General features: G+C 36.9%; 1 protein-coding gene across 3 annotated transcripts in view; it reads right to left on the bottom strand.

The window, feature by feature from the left end:
* Nucleotides 1–18,751, bottom strand: part of TTC28 (tetratricopeptide repeat domain 28) — a 477,930-nt gene that overhangs the window by 335,900 nt on the left and 123,279 nt on the right. The window contains exon 1 of one of the 3 annotated variants that reach the window (XM_032471881.1): nt 16,178–17,025. The exons of the other annotated variants lie outside the window; for them this stretch is intronic. Within the exon in view, the coding sequence (XP_032327772.1) occupies nt 16,178–16,204 (27 nt within the window). The 5' untranslated portion in view covers nt 16,205–17,025. Of the gene's footprint in view, nt 1–16,177; nt 17,026–18,751 lie in introns of those variants that run through there. 3 annotated transcript variants of the gene reach the window in all.

Genomic DNA, 18,751 nt, shown 5'->3' with positions numbered 1-18,751 from the left:
TTAAAAAAAACTAAGCATATGATTTCATTAATTGATTATTTAACTAATTTGATTAAATATAAAGCCTGACTCACACAGTCAGCTTTCAGAATCTACCTTCATGTAGTTAGTTGGTTTACCCCAGGACTTGTATCAGGTCATTCTAATTTCTAAAATAGCTACATTCTAACACCAAAGGGGCTCTACAATTTCCCAAGTTTCTTACTTTCTACTTCCTACTTCCTAAGGCTGCTTTGAAGTAAAAGAACCAGTTGGTGAGGCCCCATGTAGAAGCTAACTGGAGTATTTTGACAAGACTTAGGGCATGCGCCTCCCACTAGATGCCTGTTCTTATTGAAGCTACTTGGCAAGACTGAAGTGAACAGACTCAGTGACTCTCCCTGATCTCCCCTTAATCAAGTTCAGAAGTGGCATTTTATCCCATTAGAGCTCCAAAAGAATAATAGCAATCCATCCAAAAAAGTAACCCAACAATAGAATAATTCATACCTCCATCTGAGACTTAAAGACAGGGACAGTCTACTACAATTCACACCATCACAGGTAGCATCACACTTAGAGATTCTTTTCTATCACCTCAAACTTACCAGCTCTTAAAAAGTCAGGAAGGGACAATGTTTCCCAATTATGAAATTCACCAAGGGAACCATGCCCTCTTATCTAAGTTTATATTGCTAAAAATTTTAGTCCTTTAATAATAAAGTGAAATCCTCATAATATTTTTCAGGAAAAACAGTAGAGAAATGTTATAAGCACTTGAAAAAATTAAATGTGAGAAAAATAGTTGGGCACTTACAATATTTTCATATCTCCGGGGAAAAGTTAAATCCAGGAATCTGACAAGTGGATTTTACTACATCACATTTTAATAACATTTTCTAACTTTTACAAGATAAGTTTTCTTTTTACCATTCTGCGGCTATCAGTATTTTTCTTTCACATCTCTCTATTCCTGTAGTCCTCTCACTTTATTTCCTTCTCTTGCTTTCTTTCTTCTATTTCCTTCCAATTAATCTCAGCCATAAAAGGAAAAGATTATTTCCATATTGACTATGTATATGAAATTCTTGTATCTAATCCAAAAACAAAGATATATAAAGAAAGCAGTTCCCAAAACACACATATTTTCATATTTTTTTTTTAAAAAGAGGTCATATTTGAATAAAGGTAAAGAAGTCTCTGTTCTCCCTTCCATTCTTTCTTTTTTAATTACAGGACTTCTCAGAATCCTCACAATATGCCAAAGGAGATAGAGCATACACTTCTTCAAAATTTATTTAACCATAGAACTTTTTCCTCCTCACAGAATCCAGTGGAATGTACTTTAGGAACTGTTTTCCTCAATTTAAAAAAATTAAGGAAAAAATTTAATATGGGTATAATACAGTCAAGGTGTGTATATTAAAGTATTGGGGGGGAGAACATTATGCCATAAGGCAAAAAAAAAAAAAAAAAGGCTAGAGGTAGCACTCATTTATGAAGAATCCAACTGTGAAAAGTAATCTGATTAGAAATGAACATGTAGGAAATACATCAATCTTCCAAAATTATTTAACAAGAAATCAAGCTATGAACAACAATATGACAACACGGAAATAATAAATGAATTCGAATAGTGAACACTTTCAAAATTAGTTTACTTTAGTTATTTTTTAAATCACTGTAATAAAAATGAAAGGATAAGTGTGAGAAAGGCTATATTATAGAAGATACATGGTGGTTATTAACCTAGACAACTTCCACACATAGTTCAATGCTTAGCTCATATCACCTCCTCCTCCTCCTTTCTCCTGCTTTTCAGTGTTCCCATAGCACCCTGTATGTTATCATATTGTATTGCAATAATTTATTTTCTCATCTGACTTCCTGTCTAGACTAAGTTCCTTGAGAATGTAGATCATATTATATTTGAATCCAACATTTCATAAATTATTAGAGTGCTTATAGTTAATAAATTAATTGGTTCTCTCAAATTAAGTAATTACTAACTTACTCAGCAAACATTCATAAGGGTAAACTGAGTATCTGAAAGTTTCAATTAATGGAGTCACCATTAAGGATTACCCATTTTTCCTCCTCATTATATAAATAGCCAGCTTCTGGTACATAATAGGCCCTCAGTAAATGCATAGTGAAATAATTAATTCAATCAATTAACCCAAGTTTGACTACAAGTTTAGGCCTTAGTAGAGGGGACAGGATACTTTGAAATCAAAAAACAACTCTTGAGGGGGTAGGGTAGGGCTCAGTGGTAGAGCACATGCTTAGCATGCCTGGGTTCAATTCCCAGCACATCCATTTAAAAAAAAAAATTAAATAAGTAAATAAATAAACCTAATTACCTCCCCCTTCAAAAAAATAAAATAGCTCAAGTCACTTGTGTGTTTTGTGTCTCAGAACTAGCCCTACCTGATCCTACCTAAAAGCTGCTATACTCAATGAATGTCAAAGAAAAAAAAAAAAAAAAGAACAGGCAGAAGATCTAAACAGACATTTCTCCAAAGAAGACATCCAGATGGCCAACAGGCACATGAAAGACGCTCAGTATCACTAATTATTAGAGAAATGCAAATCAAAACTACAGTGAGGTATCACCCCATACCAGTCAGAACGGCCATCATTAAAAAGTCTACAAATAATAAATGCTAGAGAGGATGTGGAGAAAAAGGAACCCTCCTACACTGTTGGTGCAGCCACTATGAAGGACAGTATGGAAGTTCCTAAAAAACTAAAAATAGACTTAACATATGATCCAGCAATCCCACTCCTGGGCATATATCTGGAGAAAACTATAATTCAAAAAAGACAGTGTACCCCAATGTTCATAGAAGCACTATTTACAATAGCCAGACATGAAAACAATCTATATGTCCATCAACAGATGACTGAATAAAAAGGATGTGGCAGGGTGTGTGTGTGTGTGTGTGTGTGTGGGTGTGTGGGTGTGTGGGTGTGTGGGTGTGTGATGGAATATTACTCAGCCATAAAAAAGAATGAAATCGTGCCATTTGCAGTAACATGGATGGACCTAAAGATTATCATATTGAGCAAAGAAAGTCAGACAAAGATAAATATCACATGGTATCATTTATATGTGGAATCTTGAAAAAAAGATACAAATTCTATTTACAAACCAAAAACAGACTCACAGACATAGAAAACAAACTATGGTTACCAAAGGGGAAAGGGCAGGGAGGGATAAAATAGGGGTCAGAGATTAACAGACAAACATTACTATATATAAAATAGATAAACAACAAGGACCTTCTGTATAGCACTGAGAACTATATTCAATTTCTTATAATAATATATAATGGAAAAGAATCTGAAAAGAAAATACATATATGTATGTGTATGTATAACCAAATCACTTTGCTATACTCCTGAAACTAACATTGTAAATCAACTACATTTCAATTTAAAAATTTTTTTAAAAAGCTGCTATACTCAAGCATGGCTTCTGATGGCTGCTGAATATTGCAGGAAGGCACCATTCTCAACTCACTGCAGCCAAAATTAATTCCTATATAATGTGAAGAAGCAGGTGCTAATTGAAAAACTCAGAATTTTTCAAGCCATCCCAGCAGCTCTGAAGACTGAAATCACTTATTTTGATAGACGATCATAGCCTAACAATGAGTTAACTTTCCATACTTAGCAACTTTGTCACCTATGTAGACATATGTCCATCATTTCTTTTTCAATATTCTTTCCAATTAATTACACTCTAGTGTAAACCCATTCTTCCCACTCCAATTTTCTCCCTGTCTTAACTACATACAAGTTACCTTTCCCAGATGGTATAATTAAATACTTAAAAATAAAAAAGTAGTCAGAATTCTGTTTTCATAAAAATGCCCAGAGAAACAGCATTCCTTTTAAGCCACAGCAATTATCCATCAGCCTAAAAGCCACCTAAATTTTAATATCTTCAGGGAATAGCATGACAGGAAAACACTGCAAGTATGAGTTAAAGACTCTTTTTACCATCCAGACAATGACTTCTTTGGAAGTTTATTCTCCTAGTAGAGGTGTACTATTCTTTCACAATTTGCTTAGGATGGACATATACGGTGTCTCCAACAAGGGTTATGGAATATGATTTTTTTAAAGTGAAGACTGCATTTAACAGAAATTCAAACAGAAGCATGAATTATAGGGGTAATTTCAGATGTAGTGAAAAGCTGTAATGTCCATTCAAAGTAATGAAGGCACATAGCATTAATCTCCTAAAAGGATTCAAATGCTATGAGTAGAGCAATTCTATTTCCTGGTAGGAACAAATTAAGATGATTTCCCTTACAGAAATTGCCATAATTACAAGTAATTATCTTGTACTCTCTAAATTTACCACTATAGCACATTCTGCAAATATCATTCCATTCAAATACTTTATTTGGAAATACAGGAGAGATTGTTGCTTTGTGAATTGTGCTACAGACCTCAAACTGATTATTTAACAGTGCTACACAATGTGTGTAGTAAAGAGATGACATTCTGAAGTTGGAAGGGCTTGAATTCCAAATTTATGACATTCTTATCATCAGGTAGCTAATACTACCCAAAGGAATACAACCAAAATGAGAATGGCAAACACTCAAAGATAAACTTGAGTCAAATGTGGACTTACGCACAAAACAATGAGAATCATTCTGATATGGATAGGGCAATCATGAAAAACATGTAAACAGCTGCTGTAGTATTTATAAAAATCCTTGTAGAGCCAAATAAAATCCCATCATTTGCTTCCTACTCAGTTTTTCACTTCCCTCTAATAAGAAAGCGTGAGAAAATCCAGTTCTTCACCAAGCATTAGGAGGAGAATAAGCATGTGAGAACCTAATTTCACCATCTTTGGGGCCAATTGCTGTCTGGATTTCAGCTGGCATTTGAAGTTTCTTCTCCAGCCAAACTGAGATTCCCTACCATACTGTGAAAACATGCTCAGACCTTACCTTTCCCTCCATTAGTCTCGCTGCCTGGAATGGCCTCCTCATCTGGCTGGTAGGCCCATCAAGGCTAGTTGAAACGCCACTTCACCAGGAAAACCCTCTTGGTCTGCTAATTTCTATCCTGAACTCCAAACCCTTCACCTTCTTCCACCAACTCAGCTGTGACCTCTCCTTTTATTCACTCTCTCTAGTGATACTTAACATATGCCACTTCACATTTCAGGTATTTATGCAATTGTCTTATCTTCCGCTCTAGAGAAAATGTATTTTCTGCATATCTGCATCTCCAGCAGCTTTGGTAAATGTTTAATCATTTGATCATTTAAAAGAAATTTGATTTTTAATATTATTATTGAAACAGCCTCTAAAATGCCTATAGAATCCACTAAGAAATTATATATTTTAAAAACTCTTAACAAATATCTGTTTCTATTTAACCCATTTTTATATTAGTGTTTAAAACTCATCCATGGTAAGATTATAACTTCTGTACCTATTAATCTTCCCCAGTTTATTTGATCAGTATAAATGTTAATTATACTTGCATATGTAATTACACATAGTCAATAACCTATAATTTAAGATCCTTTCTTTAGCTGGTATCTCTTAAAGTTAGAATTATTATGTTTAAATTTTAAACAAAACAATAAATAAATCTACTCACTTTCTCCATTTTTATCCTCTTTTAATCAACTTCTAAACATCAGCAGTATATTCTATAGATTTATAATAATTTAAAAATTAGCTTTAGAGATTTTACTTTCTCATACATTCTTAACACAGAATGATGGAGTGCAAAGATATACTATGGATTCACTTTTAAAAATTAAGTCAGAGAATTCTGTTCAATTTACAGATAATTTACAGTTATTTACTGGAAACATGCGTTCCATAATAGCCCAATTCTTCTAAATTGTTTCATGACCACTATAAATGGGATAGCATTTATGTGGTTCTTTGAAATTTCCTGAGAACCATAGCTATCATCAGAAATAATTAGAACAGTGGCAAGTACATTGTGACATGATTTATTATCAATGAGGTCTATTTCATATTTGTGTAAACCTACATAAACTGTTTACTTTTCAGATAAGTTATTCTGTCTTTATTGATAGTAATCATTAACTTTTCTTCCCTTACTCTTGGTACTTTTGCATCACCTACTCTCACCTAGAGCTGGTCTTACCTTAAAATTATGAAGTACATGGAGTTTGTGGTCAATATCCTCTCTCTATTTCCATTCTATCTTTTTCTCCTATCCCCTAAAAACACAGACCCTTAGGGCTACTTCTTGTCTATTCAGGGTCCTCATCAAAGTGACCCCCATTCTCCATCGATAACAAGGCCTCTCAGTGATCATGGTCCTGATATTTCATAAATCCCTCCCTACCAGCTATATCAAAAGGTTATAAGAACCCTATTTCTGAATGTCTTGCTGGGTGATAGACCAGCAAAGCTAACAAACAGCAAACAAATGCTACCATCGTATTTGCATTTTACTATGGATTTTTAAAGCATTTGCACAAAAAAAAAATTTTAGAAAAATAAGTCACAGAAAAGGTGTCTGAAAGCAAATAGATTTCTTGTGTCTTCAAAATATGTCATCTATATAAATGTCTTTTTTTTTTTTTTAAACAAAGTAAGCCCAACTCTAGATTCTGAATTCCTAGAGAAGAAGTAGAAGCAGTACAGCCCAGTGCATACGAACCTCTCTTTAGAGTACCCAGGTCTAGGGCCAGTCTCTGAAGAGCCACCTGATTCTGAGAGAGCCAGTTTACCCTACTGGTACTCCACTTGCTAATCTGTAAAATTAAATGCTCCTTAAGGTTCCTTTCTAAAAATGTTTTAGTCTTAGTATCATAAATGCTGTCTAGCAAAAGCCCAGGCTAAAACAAAAAGGATTATTTAAAATCAGTAATATTTATATAATTAAAAATAAAATGTTTTATTTAATTAATATATAACTAATATTTAAATAAACCCCACATTCCTTGGTCATTTCTTCTCACAGGCAATCACATAAGCTCCCTAAGATATGCAAATCTACCCTTCACATAAACTACTATAACTAGTTTCCTCTACCACAGTTTATTATGGGTATTTATTTGAACAAGTTTTTGGAAAAAATGCCAAGCGAGGTACAGCAAAGCAAAATCAGAGAAGGAAAAAAACAGAGTGGTATTTATCAAATCATTCAAAATGTTTTCAGTCTCCATGACCATGCATCCTCAAATACATCTAACTCTCAGCAATCAACAGCATAATTAATACCTCATTTAACAAAAGACCACTTATTAACCACCTCAACTATCTAAAACCCAGCCTAAAAACCAGAAAGTAAGTATTGGGATAGGACCTCAAAATAGTCAAAACAGAAAGTCACAGTTCATATACTCATGAGGCCCTTATTCAGAGTCTACTTACTTTCATCTCAGTCACAAGTTAAGGCTCACTTAGCTGTGTTTCTTACCCACCACAGACAGGAAACAAATACACAGAACTGCAAGAGGTCAGCACATAACAGCAGCATTACTTTGGGCACCATGGAAAGAAAAGTAAAAACTGTACAAAGATGCCATAAAAGTATTTTAAATGAAACAAACAAACAAAAAAACCATTTGGGGTCATTCAGTATGGAAACAAATAATTCTACATTCTTTAAAAGCTCCTATAGTATGACACATTATACCTAAGTGAAATAATTAATGTTTGTGATATTAATGCTGAGTAATCAGGCAAGCTTAAATCACACTTAGTATCTTCTGTTTAAGAAGACAGAAAATGCATGATATATTTTAGAAAAATTCACATTAAAAAAGTGGTTGAAATTTAAACAAGTAGTTTAATGAATTAAGTTTGAGTTAACAGGAAATTCATAAGAACACCACAGATAAATATTAGTGTAGTGATTTTCCAGGGAACCATGGTGACTATGGAATATTAAAATTCATAATTAATCCCTCAAGCACATTTTAGCCTTCATTTCAATATTTATCACCACCATTCCCAACCCCTCAAATATCAATCGAATTGAAGTACATTTCTATTTTTGGAGGTAAAAGATGGTAAAAATCAATAATTTCACATGCTTCAACTTAATATATTTACCAAAATTATTAACAATAAAGTGGTTTACATCTTATCGTTTGTTTCTCCAGCCCACCCTCTGTTGGAAAAAACTAATTATTAAGTAATAAAGACCCAAACTCTACCAAGATGATCATGGGTCCATCATCACTCACTATGACATTTTCTTTCTACTCCTCAAAAACATAGTAACAATCTATTTATTAACATCTAAGAATCTCCACTCCACAAACACAGCTCCAAAAATACCTGATAGATCTGGGCGTAAGCATTTTAGCTTTTCACAGACAACCACAGCTTGACATAATCCCGAAAATGAGTGTATGCATTCCTGTTATGTTCATTTATAAATACTTAAAATGTAAAATATGCTTAACAATTGTCAGAGCAATGATGTAATGAACCAGATAAACATAATGGACATTAAAGTTTTTAGTTATGTAAAACAAGTTGGCATTCAGTCTGTTTTCAGATTCAAATACTGTATTTTGATTTTCCTTAAAACAAGGAACACCTACATCGAACAAATCTAAATGACTCATTCATCATTTTAAAAAACACTATTTCTAAAAAAATAAAATTAAAATAAACCTATTTCTAATCTAATAAATGTTGTTATGACCAATATAGGATATATAATTTCCTTGTAGATTTCTTCCTTCCCTACTCCTACTATTACCTTTCTAGGTTCAAGTCTACATGTGCTGTGTGTTTAGGAGAATATATAGCCAAACATAATGAATTCCCACAATGACCCCTGGCTCCCAACTCCACTTTGACCCTATTCCAAATAGCAACTAGTCTCTAAGTCAGAACTGCCTCAGAATCTGTGTTTCCACAAGCCCCAGTCTCCCAACATGATGTAAATCCAAAATATTACCTCCCACAAAGTAAATAATGCTGGAAATATGGATGCATTCATGAATGCACATTGGCTTACATAACCAGAATTAAGCTATAGAAATTTCAGTCCTTTAATAGTCCGAACTGAGAGACATCTACCAGCAAAAAGCTTACGTGCAGCTTTGACAATTGATATTGAGTTTATTTCAGGTACTTTTTAGAAATGCTAAGTTTATCAAATAGAAGGTGTGAGCCAAAGGATACAATTTTATGTTTTTCCTAATATGCTAAAAGAATAGAATACTTGGGGGGAGGGTATAGCTCAGTGGTAGAGTGGCTGCTTAGCAGGCACAAGGTCCTGGGTTCAATCCCCAGTACCTCCACTAAGGAATAAACAAATAAATAAATCTGATTACCTCAACCACCCCCAAAAAAATGAAGAAAAAGAAGAGAAAAATCAAAATAACAAAGACAGAACAGTCTAACAGAATAAATAACAAAGTGTGCTGAAAAAGGAATACAGTTAAAGGACTCAATCATATGAGAATATTCCTCCCAGCTACAAAAATCTAAAAGCGGGGATTAGCAAAAAAATTCAGGACAAAAGCTTCATCTATATCATAAAATGTCAGTTAAATGATATAATTTTTACAGCTTTCAATAAAACTACATGGTTTTAGCATATTAATAAAAGCAAAGTTTTAAAGCTGAGATATACATTGTTATTAACGACATAATGAATTCACTGTGGAAGCTAAAGCTGACAGGGCCAGCGCAATTTCAGGTTTTCTCTTTATTCCGCTGTGTTTTCCACAGCATGTCATCACTGTGACTGACTAGCAAAGTGAAGGTGGCTGCTGGCGCCTTTTCTTGAAGTTGAGCCAATTAAACTCTGTAGCCTCTCACACTGGCGATGTTTACCGGCTAGCTCCTCAACAGTAAGGTGCCAAATCAGATTTCCTCCTCACTGACTTCCTTCACTTCTTATCAAGTCTATCAACTATTCCCAGATTCTCAAATGTTCCTGGAAGTAGTTTTCTATAGACGACCATTCCCTACCAATCTTATAAGACCAAAAATATTTATGGTTGAAGGGAATTAAGATTTACTATATTAAAGTATTGATGCACCAATATTTTGTGATCAGTTGTAAGCTATATCACAAATAACTTTTCCCTCCTTTTTTCAATTGAAGTAAAGTTCATTTAACATAATTAACCATTTTAAAATGCACAATTCAGTTGCATTTAGCATATACGCAATTTTGTAGAGCCATCACCTCATAACTGTGACTTTATTTTTAATAGGTGTGTAGTTAAGATTATTCCTTTAATGAATCACCTTCATTCATAGCCAGTATGGTGTTCTGAAAGGGTGAGAAATAGAGATAAACTTGCACGTCGAGCATTTCCAATAACTGGCAAGTCAGAGAATCTTGCGAACTGGCTGAAGATCACTGACCATCATATTTCATAAATGCATTATGGTTTTTCAAACATTCACTTGTTCAGTTCCGACTCTGTGCCTATGCCCTCAAAACCTCACACTGACAGAGAGAGACATACAGTCACAGCACAGCGCTACTGTGGCTCAAACAAGTATGGTCAAAGGAGGATGTGGCCAACTATGCCCAGCAATTACATAGAAGGATTCAACGAGGAGGAGAAGGTTGAGTTAGTTCTTAAGGTATGTCCAGTGACAAAAAAAAAAAAAAAAAAACTCGAATTAGGAAGAGTATAAGAAGGCATTCTAGGCAAAGGAAGAAATACATACAAATGCACAGAAGCCTGGTGAGCCGTGTCCAGTTTGATTGTAAGGTACAATCATATTAACAGAAAGGGTATAATAAGTACATTTTATGTGCCAGACACTCCGTATAAGCATTTTACATTATATCTTCAAAGTCACACTAAGAGCTAGATGGCCATTCACATTAAATCCATGAGACATCTGAAGTAGAGAGAAGTTAAGTAACTTAGCTATGCAGCTACTAAGAGGCTGTGCTGGAATTCAAACCCAGGCAGTCTAGCTTCAGAGCCCATCCTCTTCATCCCTAGGCTATATAACCTGCACTACATTCTCCTTTTTCTTCTTTCTAATAAAATTAATCACTTAAGGAAAGATCTTTTATGATGGAAATTACAGTACACCACAGCACACTGAAGGAGAACAAATGACTGGCATGAACAATAAGCAGGCACCACTAAGAACCACTTGTGGTCTCTGAACAAATGAGGGCACAAGTGGCAAGCCATACTGAAAGAGTAAAGTTTAATTTATTTCTTATTCTTTTAAAATAAAAAAACAGAAGTTCTCATGTCTCCCCATAACCCAGTTATTTTCTTGCAAACAGTCCCTAGCCCAAGGCATGCTCACACCACTTTGGAGACCTCTACTAGATAATGAAAAAACATGGCAGGGTTATAAGAAGGTGAATAGTACATGTATTTTTTAAAACAATTACTCCAGAAGAAATAAGAGGGGAAAACTAGAGGAAAAAAGAGACAAGAAAAAGAAAAAATCATTAGGATGCCATAAGATACAGATAAAGCAAGTGATAACTTGAGGGGGCTAAACTACAGCAGTGGGGAGCCAGATGTGAAAGATTAAATGACATGCCCAAGGACACAAGTCATGAGAACTGCCAGATCCAAAACCTGGGTCTCTAGGTTGCACTGCTCTGGGAATGGTTGTAGAATACATTTGCAGAAAGCCCTCTATCATGAAATTTCTAAGGCTTCTCGTTAAAACTACTCTTGTCCACAATGCTCATTTTTAAGCCTTATTTTATATTATAAACCAACTGTGGTCCACAATGAATAATATAATAATATCAATTAGCACTGTACTCAAGCAGGTAACTAAGTAATTTAGTATAGCTATATTAAATTTTGAGACTTAGCTTTTTAATCCAGAAACAAAATGCTTTATCATACAAAAAGTGCAGGGACTTGGAATATACTCTTTCGTAAAACTAATAAACTACTCCAAGACACAAATTTACAGGATGCAATCCTTACGAGTGAGCTTCCAAATAAGCTTTTTATTTTTTTAATTTAATTTTATTTTTTTAACATTTTTTATTGATTTATAATCATTTTACAATGTTGTGTCAAATTCCAGTGTTCAGCACAATTTTTCAGTCATACATGGACATATACACACTCATTGTCACATTTTTTTCTCTATGAGCTACCATAACATTTTGTGTATATTTCCCTGTGCTATACAGTATAATCTTGTTTACCTATTCTACAATTTTGAAATCCCAGTCTATCCCTTCCCACCCTCCGCCCCCCCGGGCAACCACAAGTCTGTATTCTCTGTCTACAAATAAGCTTTTTAAATAAAGCTCTAACAGAGAAGTCATTTAAGAAGCCAAACTCACATTATATTAATGTAACAAGTATAACAAGATAAATACATCATATGATTCTCAGATGACATAATTAATGTAGCTTATGTGACATATTCCTATTAATGATCTTTTATTATGTGTGAACAGTAAAGTAACATTAGATAAGCAATGAAAAAATCCAATCAGAAGCAGCTTTCCTGAAGGTTTTGACTGCAGTCTTATTTACACAGTGTTATCTGATACTAATCCTTGGATTTTAAAGAGCAAAAATCACTTCAGAATTGTAAACAAACATGTTCCTGTGAGATGAGCATTTTAATTACTATCATATCTACAAATACAAGATAAAAATAATGTGCTGCATGATAGCCTCTTAATGTGAAAGCAGGGGAAAGTATATTTTGCCAGGCCAGTAAGGTTATGTTAATAAAAGGATCATGGTAGCGGATCAGAAGCCTGGTCGATAGAGCTTGGTAGTGCATCTTAACAAGGACTGCCATGGGGACTGTCTGGAAAATATAGCTGCCCCCTCCCTGACATTGTCTATAAAAGATTAGAAGTGATAAAAATAAGTCAGAGAAAGACAAATATTGTGTGATATCATTTACATACGGAATCTTAAAAATAACACAAATTAGTGAATGTAACAAAAAAGAAGCAGATTCGCAGATATGGAGAACAAACTAGTGGTTACCAGTGGAGGAGGGTGGAGGTAGGGGCAGTATAGGGGTTGGATAATGAAAGGAACAAACTACTGGGTGTAAGATCGGCCCAAGAATACACTGTGCAACACAGGGAATACAGTCAATACTCTGTAATACCTGTAAATGGAAAGTAACCTTTAAAAATTGAATTAAATTTTTTTTTAATTTTTAAAGGAGTGCCAAAATATTCTACTTTTCTTTAATAATCCACTATAGTCTAATATCTATGACTCAACTGAAATATTTTGAAGTTTATACCACCCTAGAAATACAAGTTTTACAAGGAAATAGTTCTTATTTACTTTTACATCAAATAAATTTTTATTGAACAACTATATCATCCTTGGTATCAATCAAGAGACGTGAAATATGGTTCCTGAACTCAAGGAACATGAAGTGTAATTGAGAGGCTAAGATAAAAAATGGTTACTATCAGTAAAAGACAATCAGCATAAAAGGGCATAGATTCTAAAAGCTCCAGGAATTCAGAGGTAGATAAAATCACTGCATTTCCTCAAGAAGGGGAGAGAAGAGCATCTTGAGGGTAATACCCAGAAGTAAGAAAGGAAAGTTATGACTAACTAAGCTCCTCACTGGTCCTGAGGGTGGAACATGATTAATCATCTTCTGGTGGTTTCTTTGTGAAAAGGTAGCAGACCCTAACTGAATACTCCAGAGCCCACATCTTGAATTTTCGTATTTAGTTAAACCCAGCAAACAAGCAGGGAAAAGAAGAGTAATGAGCTCCCCTTCAATCATGTACCCTAGCTGCACGCTAAATTAGAAACAAAGAAACCTAGAACCTATGGTCATTCTCTTACAGTGAGCCCAGAGTTTACAAAAGCAAGCACTGTAGTGGCTGACAGGGCACCATGATAGCAAGTTACCAACAATCCTAGTCATGAAGCCCAGTTATAGCGAACGCTGCTTGGGGCAGCAGTCTATGGATGATCTTCCTAGCTTTGTTAAAATCACATCAGTGCAGTATCACTTTTCATCTGTAGTGTAAATGGTTTTTATGAAATAGTTTGGCAAAACACATGGCATATGACTGTACCACTACAAATGTATAAGCAGACCCTGCCAGAAACCACAGCAATGATCTGATCATAGGACTATACTTGCAGGAGTAAAAAATAATAATAAACCTAATATTTGCAAAGACTTATTGGTGCTCTACCAGAGTTGAATTATTCTTCCAAGGAAGCTTCCATTTCCAGTGTAGAAGAAGCAAGAATTGTTCTCAAGCCACCACCAAATAATCATACAGTATTTGATGGCTCAGCTTATTTTTTAATCTTCTATGAACTCTGCAGAATTATATCTGGATATTTATAACATGATGATTTGGGATTATGAATACAGCGAATAAATACAACCTTCTGGTATAGCAATTTAAGCATCACAGAGTGAGTAAATACAGCAGAGTGAATCCTAACACTTGAAACAGAATCTTCCAGAGTCCAGAAATCCACCTGACTGCCAAGAATAATACTTCCGTGGTTCAAGCAATACCAGTACCCAGAGGGGTTTCCACAGACATAACCACATGAGTTACTGCATACTGGGTAAAATAGAAAAAACAGACATTTATGAATGCATAGTTTGCACACATCTTAAAAGTACTCATAAATATGCAGTTTACAAATACAGAAGAAACTGGGGGGAGGTCTTTAGGAATACACAGTATCTGCTTAAATTGCTTAATTATATGGTTTCTTCTATGGGTTTTCCTCAGCCTAACTGATTTTTATGGGTGGTAGGGGGAGATAACACCCATCTCTTAACTAAAATAAGTGAAACCAATCTCACTGAAAGAAGCTCTATGATGAGAACTAATATCTGAGAGATTTTGACTTCAGAATGAGGTAGAAATGACTTCATTTCAGATAGCAAATTAGATATCAAAGAAAACCTTTCAATTCACCAGGCTGTGCTGAAGCAGGGTTTGTTAGATTTTCCAGCAATAAAACAAATGCACAATATCTTCTCGTGCATTTCACACATGATTTCTATTTCAGCTCTGATGTAAAACATGGTATCACACACATCACGCCACAAAGAAAGAGTCAGTTTAGCTAGTTCAAGTAAAACACCAGGCAGCTGCTAACAGAGGCAGGTCACCGTTGGGGAGGGGCACAGTACATTCAGTTCGCTATGTTTTCCGTCAGAAGAATGTCAATAAAAACCACGGCCAAATGAGGTATTTGAAGGAGGAGGAGAGGCAAAAGTCCTGCTATGCAGTGAACCACTGGGTTCACCCAACAGCACTAGTCAGACAAGTTAGCAAAAGGGACCCCTAGCCAAAGCTACAGCCGCCAACAACTTGAAGAAAGCTGTCTTTCTCCCTGAACGTCCTGGGGTAGCGACCAGTCCCACATTTAGAAACGTTATTTCTAGAACCAATAGCAATTTATTTTGATAGAACCGCTGGATTTTTTTTTTCTTGAGTTCTCAACAAAGGAGCCATATTAGGAAATAATCTCGCAAAAAGCAAAGTGCCCCCTCCCCCTCTTCCCCACGATCGATGCACACATGCCCGTGCACGCTGACACGCACAGACACACACCCGTGACAATGGCCGGCGTGTGCACTCGAGCGGGCCCACGCGGCCGCCTGGGAGCCCCGCGGGCGGAAGGCTCGGCCCCGCCGGGCCCCAGGCTCTCCGGCAGGAGGCCCCGCGCGGCCCGGCTGCCTAGGAATCAACTGTGGGGCGATTGTGCTGGGGATGCTCGCCCCCCAGCGGGGCCCTGGGGAAGCGGCTGCCAGAGGCCCAGAGCCTATTAACCCCTTGGGGAAGTAGGTGCTACAACACCCACCTGCGGGGACACTGGAATGTGTCGGGGGTACAACCCCAAACGGCCCCCTGGAGACGAGGCACCACCGAGTCCTTAGACCCTGGCAGCTCTTGACTGGCTCCTGCAAAGCTAATCGTGTTGGTCGCTCCAGAGGGCTTCTAAAGCAAAGGGATGTTTCTAAGCTGTCACCCCCACCCACCCACCCAACCCCAGTACGAGCATACCAAGAAGGAAAAACTTAAGGGGCAGCGGACGCAGACCAGACTTGGCAACTCATTCTTAAGGGACTGGCCTAAGTCCCTAAAGAGACAGAGCTGCTTGGACCTGCCCGCCCAGCAAACTACGGAAGGGTTGGAGGGACCCGAGGGCAACCGCCCCCTGTCACCACTCCCTGGGTCGAGCATCAGGGCCCCGTCCCCACGAGGGGACACTTACCTTCTTCCGGGGCTGCCATTTCATCATATTTGTACAGCCGATACGTGGAACATCAAGATGCGGGCTGGGGGCTGGGGGCAGATGCAGGGCAGCGGCGACTGCAAGTCATGCTGCCTCCCTCCCACCCCCTAATTCTTTCCCATATTCACTGCAAAGGGGAAAGCCCTGCAGAGTCCAGTCTTTTCGCCTTCAGTTCAATGGAAAGTATCCCCAAACCACGAAAACACTTCCCAGCGGGCTAGGAAGTCCCAGCAGCAACCGGCGTACTCCTGCCAGGGCGGAGCATTTTCCCCCCCGGGCCAGTGCCTGCAAAAGGAGCCTGCGGCAGGGGGTCTCCAAGCCGGCGGCAGAGACCCTCCCTCAGAGAAGAGACGGAGAACACGGGCTGCTGCAGAAACCCAGCCGGGCTCCTGCCATCCAAACCCTTTTTGGCGAATTCTCCTCTTCTCAGATAAAGATTAGACAAGCGATCAAACCCTCACGCGCAGCCTGGAGCAATTCCCAAAATTCTGGGTGTATTTCTCGTTTGTAAAATTTAGCAAAGAAAATTCCAAAGATCTGTAATCAGAGCTTCTTTACGCTGTTTTCTCTTCCTTCTTGGATAACCTGGGGAAAGGATCAGCCCTTCCCAAAATGCCTACCTTCCCTGAACACTGTAAATAGGAAAACTTGGTTTGTGTGTTTAGATTTTTTTTTTTAATTCCCAAGAACCTTAGTGGGAAAAGGCTGGAAGGAAATCCTGCAAGAACCCAACTCCACAGCTCAGTCTGCACTAATGACTTCCTTCCCTTCAGTGCGAGCGCAGCCTGCCCAGCTCCAGCCACACAGAGCAAACGGTTTCTGGGTCTTAGTGCCACGACATCTGTTCCAAAGCAAAAAGTAATGCATACAGTTTCAGAGCCATCCAATAGCTCCCAAGGAATCAGTCAAAGAGACCTATAGAATCAGGAAGCAATTTCAAAAGATGTAGATTTGTGCATTATACCAAGAGAAAAAAGGAATAGAGGAGGTTTCTTAGACCAAAAGGCTATAAAATCTAAAAGTGTGATTTGAAGGAAAAAGATTTAAGTTATCTGACAAGATAAAAATTTCAATCAAGAATACACTCTGCTTCTCTAAATCTAGCATTAATTTTATTTTATTTTATTTATTTAATTTAATTTTATTTATTGCTATAGAGATTGAGTTTCATTCAGTTTATGTAAAATGATTCCACCCTATTTAAGGAGACACATATCCAAAACACAAAATACTGTGAATTCTATTACTTGTCATCCAACATGTCTATCAATTCTTGCCCCGCCCACCCCCACCCCCACCCCCAGGAGGCTACTCTGATAGCTGGGAAGTAATGAGCAGTGTACGCTACTAGAATACTACCTGATGTACATAATAACAGTAACTGATGTACTATCAGTCCAATGTTCCGATGTTTAACTTACAGCTCTGACTTCTATAATGCATTGGTGAGACTGGCTGATGTGGGTGATGATATGCAGATTGGACACTAACTATATCAGATATAAATATCTATCATTGAAATACCCAAAACAGTTAACTAAAACAAATTACTTTTGAGGTTTTTTTCTAACCACAAGAGTCTGAAATTTAATTATGAAATCATTATCTTTTAAAACATAGTAATATTAACAATTGTAGCTGAAAGAATACATACTAGTTCTTGAGCCACTGCTCTGTGCCAGGACCTATGCCTACATTCATTATCTCATAGAAGCAAAGTCTTATTGTTCAATTTTTTAGATGAGGACACTGAGATTCAGAGGGGTCACTTGCTTAACTAAGACCACAACACATAGAAGGTGGCGGGGCTGGAATTCAGAACCATGGTGACCTGACTCCAGAGCCTATGCCCTTTCCACTACATGCATCATACATCACACCAACCTTACCTCTCTTCCCAATAAAACTATTAAGTGCTTATGACTTAATCACCTATAATTTGCCAACCCCTGTTCCAGGCACTAGAAATATGAATAAGAGGCTATCCTTGCTCTTGAAATTACATATTACAGGCAGCAGTCACCATAATACCAATACTCTATATATGTTCTGACATATCCAAATCATTCTGCACAGCTTAACCTGGATATCCTACTAACATGAAAAGTTCAATACATTCCAAACCAAATTGATCAATCTACCCCCAAATCAGTTTCTCTTCCCAACTTTCTCATATCTGTCCATAGCACTGTTATTCTTCCAGGATCACAAACCAAAACCTTAATTAATATCATTCCTCATGCCTAATCTATCACCAACTCTTTTCACTTCTTTCTTAGACATTGCTTTCAGATTCCTACTGCTGACATCTGTGGTCAGAACCTCACAAAACAGATATATATTAAGTCCCAACTAGGTTCAAAGCATCATGTAGGACAGAAAGGTATAAAACTAAGTCCCTATGCTAGAAGAAGTTACAAAGAAGTAAGCACAGAACTGAAGACCTGTAAGACATTGCAAGACACTGCCTTGGACAGTTAAACAAATGAGTTACGTGGTCAATAGCGTTCCAGGAGTTAGAAGGAAAAATCATTGTATACAGGGCAAGCCAAG

The sequence above is a fragment of the Camelus ferus genome, chromosome 32, assembly GCF_009834535.1.
Source record: "Camelus ferus isolate YT-003-E chromosome 32, BCGSAC_Cfer_1.0, whole genome shotgun sequence".
NCBI lineage: Eukaryota > Metazoa > Chordata > Mammalia > Artiodactyla > Camelidae > Camelus > Camelus ferus.
The sequence above is the reverse complement of the archived record's forward strand: the minus strand, read 5'-3'. Positions and strand labels throughout refer to the sequence as shown.